The 12,321-nt window shown below is 38.0% G+C and overlaps 1 protein-coding gene across 13 annotated transcripts in view; it reads right to left on the bottom strand.

Moving 5' to 3' along the window:
* Window positions 1–12,321, bottom strand: part of madd (MAP-kinase activating death domain) — a 69,084-nt gene that overhangs the window by 46,198 nt on the left and 10,565 nt on the right. For all 13 annotated transcript variants that reach the window (XR_010896523.1, XM_067402357.1, XM_067402356.1 and 10 more), the window contains exons 2-4: window positions 7,795–8,006; window positions 6,518–6,795; window positions 6,013–6,346 (exon numbers count right to left, since the gene is read on the bottom strand). Coding sequence is in view for 12 of the 13 variants with exons in the window: in XM_067402357.1 (XP_067258458.1) it covers window positions 6,013–6,346; window positions 6,518–6,795; window positions 7,795–7,853 (671 nt within the window). In the remaining variant the exon portion in view is untranslated. The remainder of the gene's footprint in view (window positions 1–6,012; window positions 6,347–6,517; window positions 6,796–7,794; window positions 8,007–12,321) is intronic.

The following is a 12,321-nucleotide window of genomic DNA, read 5'->3' as shown; positions in this document are numbered from 1 at the left end:
AGTGATCAGTCACACAGTTCAACAAGCGCTAGATTATGCCATAACATACACACAGTGGTCACTTTACTGTTTGCCTCATCATATATTTTCAATCCTAATGCAAATAAAAACACACAAGCGAAAACACACAATTTATAAATCAAGATGAATAATAATAAAAAAATAAAAATAAAACTACACAAACCATGACACCAGAAGACGCAAAAAGTACGCTTTCTTCTCTGAGGTGAATTATCTCCAGACAGGAACTCCATTTATAAGATAACAGTCAGGTGAAAAGCTGATGATGTAATTGCACAAACTTGCTTTGTTGTTGTTACAAATGGAACACAAATGATACATTCACCACAGAGAAAAAAGGACATGGATAATTAATTGGGTTTTTCTAGATGTTTTGTTTTGTGTCAAGTTTGATTTTTCAAAACAGTGCACTTATGGCTTTTCAAAACTGTGTACAGTGCCCTCCAAAAGTTTAGAAGCACCCCATGTCATTAATATCCTTATGTTTTCTTGCAATAGAGCAGTGGCTCTCATCCAGTGGGCTAGGGCCACTAGGGGGCCTCATCAAACTTCTAAGGGGGCCAACATGTTGACTTACAAGTATTTAAAACTGCAGTCCGTGATTTTTCCTCTTTGTCGCCATCTCTGTTTGAAACCTGCAATTGCAGTCATATGCGGAACAGTTATCTGTACGTGCGGCACAGCTCGTCAGCGTGGATGAATCTAATGCTTGCTGTCAGTCACCGCACCGGTGTGGATACTGTACTTCAGAATCACAGATTCTACGTCTTGAAAGTATGACCAATATAAGAATTTTCACTGGAAAAAATATCATCTGAACAAGTAAGTAACATGTCTGCCACTTTTGTCCTGACCAACTGAGGAAAAAGGCATCAGGCCTACAATAAATCACGCTGCCAATGATGATTAAATCTAAGGATGGCTTAGCTCGGATCACGTCAAACCGTGCAAATTATTATTACAGTTATGTTGTTCTCATATTGTTAATGTTAACAACATCAGCATTACTATGACTATGTGTATATTAGCATTACCTGTAGATTTCAATTTCTGTAGCCACTCCACACTCCAAAGCCTTTTGCTTTTTGACTATGGGTGAATCTCCAGTTGTCACTGATGATTGTCATTTGAATCTTTCTGGATTACAATCCACCATCAAAATGATAAGTTTAATTATTTCAGCTGCTGTGAAAAAAGGCTATAAATGATCCGCTACCAGCAGCATCCTCACATGATAAAACCGATTAGCCTGGACTCCTTTCTTTCTGTTTACAGACGTGACGTAATGACGCACAGAGGAACTGCTGCATGCTTGAATTTCCCGCGGAAATCCACCATGTTGCTCTTATTATAAAACATTATTACAAGCTTATTGTTGTGAATCGAGCTAAGATAATGAGATAGTTTTGAACTCTGGCTGGTTATGTACTTGCTCAAAAATTGATTTTGGATAATTTTTAACCAAAAAATGTTATGGACTGCAGCTTTAAATGTATAATTATTAATATATTCAAATAATCTAACTCTAATCTAAATGCTAAAACTAACAAAGATCCATAAAGGTCAAGATGTAAACAATTCATATTTCAATTTAGATCTAGAATATTGCATTGGAAAACAGGGGCCTTCGGGTCAAAAAGGCTGAGAACCACTACATTAAAGTAACTTTCAATTACCATTGGAGACCAGCAGATATGATTTTCTTTTTGCTTGTAATAATAGTTTTAGTTCGTCAAGACTTTTCAGGTCCATCATTTAGGCATACATAACAGTGTCTTTTTCTAAAGATCCAGACAGGCCAGACTATGGTTGCGTGGGCTGAGTGGAGGTACTGCAGTAAGTCATAATTGGTTCATCCGAGAACTCCCACTTCTCACAGCTGCTCTCTGAGAACAGTCAGTGGCCTCAATCTGTCACACAGCCTGTCTCCACCAGCTCCACACACTCTTAACATGTTTTGTTCTCTCGCACCCTACTTGTCTTTATCTTTTTCTCTCTACTGTCAATTTGCAATGTCATAACCACTGAGACGTCTTTATTAATCTATGGTGTTGCTGCATAGTCGCATATTAAGACAGGCCTGTTTAAGGACATGAATGATAATGAGTATTGACTCTTTAGCCAACCACAGCTCTGCATTGAAATATGATGCTAATGTAACATAATATGCAAAATAGTTTATAAAACATCTATGACAGTAAAGTCATAGTAAATATATATATATATATATATTTACTATGACTTTACTGTCATAGATGTTTTATAAACTATTTTGTGAAATATTACTACAGTTATTTCAAAATGCAATTTATTCCTGTGATGGCAAATTGTGAATTTTCTTATTTCTTTTAGAATGATGCTTCAGAAATCATTCTAATATGCTGATTTGGTGCTCAAGTAACATTTCTTACTATTATAAATGTTGAAAACCATTGTGCTGCTTAATATTTTTGTAGAAACTCTGATGCATTTTTTTTCAGGATTCTTTGATGAATAGTTAAAAAGAAAAGCATTATTATTTACTGGCTCTTTTGATCAATTTAATTGCTAAATAAAAGTTGGAAAAAAAAAAATCTTATTGCCCCCAAAATTCTGAACAGTAGAGTATATTCACATATTTGTAATTTAGACTTTTCCAGGCCTAAACATTACAATTTTAAAATTCCGTGCTGGTTTCATGTGTTTCATTAACAGAGAACAACAATAGTGAACCTGAGTTACTTTAGTAGTTTAAGTGTGCTGATAAAGTGAAAACTGATTTCTGGTTTGTTGATTAGGCCATTGGACTGGCATATGGTTATTCTCACACAGAGTAGCCCAGTTAAGAACAGTATGACGCATGTTGTATTTTGTCATTACAAGGTTGAGTCATGCATACTGAAAAGCTACAAACGTGGGTAAAGCCAAGGTCACTGCAGTACTGCGAGAACATGATGACTGAGTCAGAAATGGCCTTTAAAGACACACTCGCTGCAAAGTCACTAATGGCACATCTACACACAGTAAAGTAAACTCTTGATGCTGTCTGAGTCATTTCTATTTGAAATTTTCACTGTAATATTACATAAGGTCATATGTTTGAGACTGCCAAATAGGTAGGCACTCTGATTAAAACAATAAATTAGGGTGTACTTATGCACAATGCAAGAATAAACTAAGCTTTCACCAAGTAATGTAGTCCATTAGCCAAACTGTAGGCTGATTACGATTGGCAAGAGAACGATTATGCGCTAATGTTTCCAACAGTTTTAAAGCTAGCTTTGATTCATTTTATAAACAAACAGATTTATGCTTGATGTCGGTTTTCATAATTGAGATTAGTCTAAAGGCTGTGACACACCAAGCTGACGTCAAAGAACTAGCGGTTTTCACCTCAAGTCTGGGCCAAAAAGCTGTGCTTGAACAGCCAACAAAGACTACAGCCGACTGCCACCCAGCATGTGTTCTTCACGTCTGTGTATGGAAATAACTGTCTATATCAGCAGGTCTCAATAGACTATATTTGTCATTCAAAAAGGGAAACCAAAAAGAAAATATACAAGTCATAAACAAAGCAGCGCTTGCTTTCCATTTTGACTATCATGTTGTTCAGTTTCTTCATTCCAGGCGGCTCATGAAAATACTGTCTATTGTATGTAAAAGTAGAGCAGCCTTCTGTTTGTGCCATCTTTGCTTACTTTCATTACTTTCGCTTTTATTCCATACTCAACTGAACAACCAACGGTCCCAACGGCAAATCAACAGGCAGCCGATAAGTGGAACACAGCAAAATCTAGCCCTGACAGATGCTCATTGACGGCTCGACATTGGCCGACAATCAGCTTGGTGTGTAACGACCTTAAACACAGGAGGAATCTGATTTTTTATCAGTACTTTTAAGACTCCATCAAAGGAAAACCACAAAAAAAATACATTCATAATACATACAGTGAAGATGGTTATTGGTGCATTAATACATTTTAAGGCCCATTAATCACAACTATAATGATAATGTCCAACAATGTTGGGTGGATTCTGATTGGCTGTCAATGTTTTATCGTTCATCAGCTAAGAAGAAAACCTTCTAAAAGGGATTTAAACAATATTGTTCCACTGTGTCATTATTGTTACAGCTGTGGTGTGGACTCCCCTATTCTTATATAATTAGAATGATTATTAAATATACATAGTTATTGTCCTTGGTGTGAATGGGTCTGTATAGTATAATTATTGACAAACACAAACTACCATTAACTATGGACTTAGTAAAGTAAATGTAGCATCAGGCTAAAACAGAAGTTACAGATGCCATTATAGAAAAGCTTCATTTCCAGCCAGCCGTGAATAATTAATTCCACAAGCAAAAGTGTCCAGTAAATACATAGTTCTGTCATGAAACTCTGATGGCGCAGACTGATGGGTCTTAACGCAAGCTGATGATAATAACAGTGTTAACTACTGGCACAAGCTGATTGGTCCATGTCACATCTGCAGCCAATTAAATGGCTGGTTACATTCACTATAGCAGTCTGAAGCGTGCTTCAGAGTTCCTCTAAACCCTCCACCTTCCCCAGCTCCACCTGTATAGATCTGCTATGGGTTATTGATATATGCTGTTGTGCAGCAGCACTGTCTTACTCGCAGCAGCATATCAGCATATGTATTGGCAGTAGCAAGTTCCTGTACTTGCTCTGCAGCAGCAGCAATAATCTATAGCAGCAGCAATTCAGCAGCAGTGTAGCAGATCTATTCCACCAAGACCAAATCCATTAACATTGTCATATCCATGCTAAAAATGCTAAAAAATCTTCTGAGAGTTGTCATGATAGAACTGAGGGTTTCTGAAAAAGTGAGTCATGTGATCTTGACATATTTAAGATGATGCAACTCTAGCCAGTGTATAATAAAACAGCTTCTCATATGACTGGAGATTTCATCTCATCTCCAATGTTTTTCCATTTATACCTTTATTTGCAAAACATTTTAAATTAAAAACTACTTCACATCTGAACACTCAACACAGTCTGCTATATTGGTTAATTTATTCTCCACACTTGCAAGCAAATAAAAGGGGTTTGGCAGGACAATTCAACTGCAAACAAATTGAGGCCTGTAAGCGCGACTGTGGTTCACGGTGGATGTGGTTGCTAGGTTACGCAAGAATAGACTTTGCTGAGGAAATCACAGAGATAAAAATCCTTCTACTCATTGCTTATTGATCTGCAGCAGAGTGCTATCGTGCAGAATGTTTACCAATAGACACTCAAGGATTTAGCTACCGTTACCACTGTGAAATGTAAATGAGATCTTGTTAAAACCACTCATGTATGAAGAACCACATGGCAAGACCACTTGCATAACCCTTCAGGAGGAAAAAACCAGCTCCTCTCTCCTTCATACAATCCCGGACCCCGTCACATCTACACTCATCTTCACACTCCCTTCTTCTCACTCATCCCTCTCTCGGAGTCATGTCACACATCCTTTCACTTGTGATTTCCTTTTATAAAATCTTCAGCACCTTGTTACTCATCGTTCTAAGCAGTCACGACACTATACAAGTTCTAACAACCTAGAGCTCTTATGGCATTCCTAGCATAAGGTATTTAACGAGGTAATACACCCCCCAAAATTTTTAATTCTTTCATTTTCTACTTATATTACTATTAAGACTGTAATAAAACTGATAAAGTGTTTCAGATTTTGTTCCAGTGGGACCAGAATTTTAATTTCATTGCATCACTAGAATCTCATCTTTTGTGTGAACTAACTCAAAAAGTGTAAACAAAAATGGAATAGGGATGGTAACAGGATTTGAGAGGCAGAATATTGCCAGCTGTGATGAGGTGATAGCATCTTCTGGCAGCACCACACAACTTAATACTCACACATTTACTATAAGACATTGCAAAACACTGCAGTCATTAGGCGTCGCTTCTGTGCTCATGTATTATCTTGCTGAATAAAGTTATACAATCCACAAAAAAGAATAAAGAAGAAGGCTGTTCTCACCGCTGTGTGGACTTGGCAGCACCGGGTCTCTGGTTGAGCCGCTGGCTACAGCAGTCCACCATGCGCTTGAGAATGTACAGACACTCTCTGAATGTAGAAAAGAAAGGGTAGTGGCTCAGAATACACAGAGACATTAATGTGCTGTTCCGGTTCTGTGGCGCCAGTCGGCCACTGCGTTTGGATCGTGGAGACTTTCCAATACTGCCCGGCTCGCCTCGGGCCAAAGCCCCATCTCCTGCAGGGGGCACCGTAGATTCCCCTGGAAGAGTCAATGAGGAGGGGTCAGATTTTTCTGTGGCCTCCACTGCAGTGTCTGTATGAGGGGCCTTTTCTCCTGTAAAAAAGAAAAATATTAAAGACAAATTATGTAGTGACTGCACACTTACAGCCATATGTGATGTTCAAGATGGGTTCCAAATGGTTAGTTGCCAAAACCAGGATACTAATCAGTTTAATTTTTAATGATAAAATGGTTACGCCACATAGAACTGCTATAACCACCGACCTTTTCCTTCAGCTCGTGGGCGGTGGTGGCCCTTCTGGAAAGACCGGTAAAAGTTGAGGCAGATTCCATAGCGGGTGATGCCCGAGTCTTTGTCGGTGAGAGCGAAGACAAAAGATGTGTCGTCGCGGAGGCTAACTCTGCGCTGACGGATGCTCAGGCAGCCCTCAGGCTGGCAGAAGAAGACAACGTCAGGGGGCAGAGGAAAGTCATTGTGGTCCTCCAGCGGATAGCGCCTCAGCAGCTGAGGTGTTTGTGCCACACTATCGCTGCATGGTTGCCTGATTAGGAAAGCGAAAAAGACTGAAGTGAGAGACAGGAAGACTGATCTCTGGCTTTTCTAAGCCCCAGTGCTTGTTCTTGTATTGCTATATATATACAGTAAAGACTTTTACATTATTACAAAAGATTTCTATTTAAAATTGTGTTCTTTTGAACTTTCTATTCATCAAAGAATCCTAAAAAAAAAAAAAAAAAAGTATCACGGTTTCAACAAAATACTAAGCATTACAAACGTTTTCAACATTGATAATTAAGAGTGCTCCAATCAGGATTTTTGGGGCCAATCACCGATTACTGATCACTGAAAGCAGTATTGACCAATAGGACCACCAAAATAAATAATACTAAATATCTCAACAAAAATGTATTTTAAGTTTAAAAATAATTAAGAGATGAGAAAATATCAAGAATTGACAACTATTTACTGGCAAGCAACATGAGCAATATGTTCTATTCCCTCAATTAGAGGTGATTAGGAACAGTTTAGCTTAAATATAGCATTCCTGTGAAATAAGTGATAAAAATAAAAACAGTTTTTATCAACAGAAAGTAATCAAATGTAAAACAGCAATGCATAGTCTTCACTGTAGATAAATTAAATATAGATTAATCCTACTAAATCTACTAAAGAGCAGTGATCGATTTTCTTTTGTTTTTTGATTAAAATTAATGACACAGACGACAGAAGTAATATTAGGCTGCTGTCAGTTTGAGTAGGACAGGAGCTGCTCCACAAACATATAACATTCCCAGGCTCCTGATCCATTAAATTGTGACCTGCTGTCAAAACTACACCCAATCACAATAACATACAAGGACATTTAACATTAACTGACAGTGTACAGCTGAGGCTGGGCACATGGAACACGCCTGCACAGGCCATGTACTAACAAAACACACAATCAGTTCACCTGTTATTCAGTTCTTCTGCAGTTTACTTAAGCACCTATAGAAGCACACACAAACACACCCACACAACACTGAACAATCATCCTTACCTGGCTCCAACTACCACCAGGTAGTCCAGGAGGCGGGGACACGGTTTCTTTTTCTCCATCTCTGTACCAGGAGTGTTCTAAGTCATGGCAACTGTAGCAACGATCAGCTCTCAGGCAGGCAGTTGTCCAATCAGGTGCAGTAGAACTAGGAGTTGGACAATCGTGGTAGGCAGCGTCCAATCATTGCGGTCCGTGGTGTGCAGAAATGGGGTCTGGAGAAGAGTATCAGCAAACATTAATAGAAGTAGTCCATCACACAACAACTGCTCTGCAGTGAAACTAAGCCTTCTGCACTACTGCAAAGCTTTAAAGGTGCTGTAAATAATATTTTTTTATGGACGGTAAAAAAAATCCCCATTTCCTGACAGTATCACTAAAGTAGGTGTCCTGAAATATCACAGACTGTCTCAGTGACAGCCCTAGGCTTTATAAACAGGAAAAAAAAAATAATAATAATAAAAAAATTAATAAATAAAATAACGGGATGCAGTCAGATTCTTTGTAGACTGTGAGCTGATTTCTGGCTGTCAATCAATCATTTTGCATATTCGTGTTAAAGGGTTAGTTCACCCAAAAATTATGTCATTTATTACTCACCCTCATGTCATTCTACACTGGTAAGACCTTCGTTCATCTTCGGAACACAAATTAAGATATTTTTGATGAAAAATCTGATGGCTCAGTGAGGACTCTATTGCCAGCAATAAGGGACCGCAACCTGAATTGGCGCATTTCTAATTATGCCCCAAAATAGGCAGTTATGGGGTATTTTGGAGTAATCTATGGGGTATTTTGAGCTGAAACTTCACAGACACATTCAGGGGACACCTTAGACTTATATTACATCTTTTAAAAAAAAGTTCTAGGGCACCTTTAAAAGAGAACAAAAAACTTTTTTATACCAAAATGAAACAAGTCGTAGTCAAGTTCTTCGGAAACATATTTTACATATTGCTACTGCAGCATAATTTTGGTAATGATTGAAGTGCATCCACACTGCTGACATGCATATCTGTTGTAGTTTCAGTCAATGACTACAGCCTTCCAAAACTATTTTACTTCAAACCTCCCCCCCCCACCCTTTTTTTTTTTTTTGCTGTTTCAGACAAATATTTGAAACATTTTGGTGTATCACTACCTCAAAATATCATTTTCATTCCAAAACTATTTTGTGTCTGCCAGTTCTATTTATATATTTCTGGCAGCAATCTATACAGTCAAACCAAGCCTCTGCAGTCTTCTCTAACACATCTTGACATGAGGCTCAGCAGCAAATGTAAATACAGTACACACAAACACACATTCTAATAAGCTAAAGGGACTGGAGCTCAACTGTGTCCTCACCACATGGATTTGCCATTGCGTTCCTCATGTGTTAGTGCCCATACACTTGAGCACATGCCTCAATGTAAATACAAATGAAAGCAAGCTCAGATTTCATTCAAGAGAAACAGACCTTTCACAATATCCAGCTAGAATGGTTTGGATGATATAATTTCAACTAACATCACTGTTGTTCAGTAAACCTGTTAAAGAAGTCAATAAAATAGATGTATTGTCTTTACTGAAGCAGGACATGTTTCTGGTTCAGTGTACTTTGTTAACTAAAGCAAACATTAAAGGCACTCTAGTGAAAGGTCATAAAAAGAACAATAATTATGAAATAATATGAAAGCCAGATGCTGTTTCAGAAGCAGATGCTTCTGTCTTACTGCAGTGTCTGTGTTTTTTCTGTACTGACCCAGAAGTGGTTCAGTGCTTATCTGAAGTTCTGGATACAGAACTTTTACATTTACACATTTTACATTTAAACCACCCTTTAGATCCTGGTTTTAATTTACATTTAAGACAGATTAACTTTAATCCTATTGCTCAATTACTTTAAACCAGGGGTGGATAACGCATGGAGAACACCGGAGTTTAGCTCCAACCCTGATAAAAACTCACCTGCCTATAGCTTTCTAGCAAAGCCACTAGATGAGAAGCCTGCAACAAAAAAGCGTAACGGCTAATGCTAACGCTGCGACTGCCAGTACGCAGGAAAGGAGACCAGAGGCTGTTTTTTTGAATGGATGTTAATGAAAAAGAGGCTTCACTACACTGAATAAACCGCTTTTGTGAGAAAACAGCTTATTATTTAATGAATTGACTGCCTGGCTGCTAATCTTCAACATGTTTTACGCTAAACAATACATTTGTTGGAGACGATATGTAGATTTTACTATGATAAAAAGGTTATAAGAGAAGGCAGAATAGGGAATAAACTGAAAACTTACAGGTGAGGAGGTTTAAAATGAAAGGTAAAACAAAAAAGCATAATAGGTGGGTGCCCTTTAAATAAAAAGCAGAACCCTTCATAGAAATGATGGTGTTATGCAATATTATGAAACTGCCTACAGCTCACAAAACACTGACTTCTGCATTCAGCAGCATAGTAGAGCTTCAAGTTCATTTGTCAAAATTTGCTAAATATATTTTGAGTTTATTAAAAGAAAGACCGAGAGAGAGAGAGAGAGAGAGTCAGAGGTGCTCTGCAATGTGACTCTGCAAATGTGCAAAGAAACTAACATGACATCCACTAACTAACACAATCTTCTCTGTTGTGGCTGGTCACAGTTAATGCAGGTTATTTATTTATTGTTCAAGGGTGAACAATTGAAGGCATTGAAGAAATTGAAGATTTCTTACGCAAATATAAGTTTTGACTGCAATAATCATGTCAAACCTAATATATAAGAATTATTTGAATATCTTTTCCTCAAAACATGAAGGAAAATACTATCCTCTGCAAGACTACCTCACAACGTATTACGATGAGCCACGTCGTCTGGAACATTCAAGATAGAACAGAAATAAATTTAACTTCAACCTTGAATCAAACTGCTTTTGAATGACTAGTCCAGTCAGCAAATTTGGACTTGTCCAATACATGTATTAATCTCTGTGTGAGAGGAGCAGAAGGGTTCACACTGTGATTAGTAGCCTTTCTTTCTGCTGAAGTGACACTTTCTGCTCTTCCTATGTCACTATTCAACAACTCATAGAGGAAGAGGAGGTGGAAGGGAGGATTGAAGATAGATAGTTTTGTGACTAACACATCAATAACGCCTCGGTTTCTTCCTCTAAGCATCACCCGGCTCATCTGACACCAGGACCTCAGTGTGGTTCTTTTCTTAAATCACAGCTCTCACAAATGACCCAACATGAATCACTTGCACTTGCAGCGGAGGCTTCTAGGAGCTATGAGATGCCTAAAAACAGACATTTAAAGTAGGGCAGGGGTGTAAAGTATATGAGTAATTATACTTCTTTTAATTTTTTACAATGATTCATAATGCTCCGAAGCTTCCTGAAGCAGTGTTTTGAAATCGGCCATCACTATATAAGTCTATACACTGCGTTCCAAATTATTATGCAATTGACATATCAGTAAGATTTCAGTACAATAAACATTCAGATTTTAGTTTTTCTAAGAAAATGTTTGTTTGTTTGTTTATCCATGTCTTTTTAGATAACTGGAATCAATCTCAGACAAAATAATTTGCCAGGTCTATGGAAACCCTACTTAGAGGTTGTTCCACATTATTAAGCAAGTCACAGATTTCATGCAATATGGAGAGGAAGAAAGATCTTTCTGAAGATGAAAAGCATGAAATAGTGCAATGTTGTGCAAAAGGCATGAAAACAACTAATATTGTGTGAAAACTGAATGGAGATTATCAAGTTATCATAAGATTTGAGAGTGATTTAGAGCACAGCAGAACTCGGTCAGATAAAGGCTTATTAATGAAAGTTCCTGACAAAAAAATTAATTGTATTAAAAGTGCAGCTATAAAAAAGCCAGTGTTGAGCAGCAAACAGGTATTTGAAGCTGCTGGTGTCTCTGGAGTCTCAAGAACCTCTCCATGCAGGCTGGCAGTTGTGCGTAAAGATGCATTTCAGCCACTCCAAACCAAAGCTCACAAAGAGAAACATTTACAGTGGGTGTAGAAATACAAACAGTTTTATTGCTGTGGTGTTTTTTGCAGCATGGGATAGTGCATAGAGCATTGTACAATAGTGCAATGTACTATGCACTATCCTCCTTTTTATACCATAGCTGAAAATGGACAGTTATGAACTCCACATATCTTGCAAAAGTCATTTTAATACCCTCCATCTCACTTCCCAATATTCCAGCCCAAATCATCACCCACCAGCTCCTTGCTGACGTCGCAGTCTTGTTGGAACGTGGTGGCCATTCACCAACCATCCAGGAATCCATCCATTTAGACCATCCATTGTAGTACGGCATTAGTCAGTGTATCAAACTATTTAAAAATGAGTCTTCATGTATTTCTAAACCCACTATAAATGTTTCTCTTTGTGAGCTTTGGTTTGGAGTGGCTGAAATGCATCTTTACGCACAACTGCCAGCCTGCATGGAGAGATTCTTGAGACTCCAGAGACACCAGCAGCTTCAAATACCTGTTTGCTGCTCAACACTGGCTTTTTTCACAGCTGCCCTTTTAATACAATACATTTTTT

This window comes from Chanodichthys erythropterus, chromosome 11 (genome assembly GCF_024489055.1).
Source record: "Chanodichthys erythropterus isolate Z2021 chromosome 11, ASM2448905v1, whole genome shotgun sequence".
NCBI classification, from domain to species: Eukaryota; Metazoa; Chordata; class Actinopteri; order Cypriniformes; family Xenocyprididae; genus Chanodichthys; species Chanodichthys erythropterus.
This window is presented reverse-complemented; position numbering and strand designations above follow the sequence as displayed.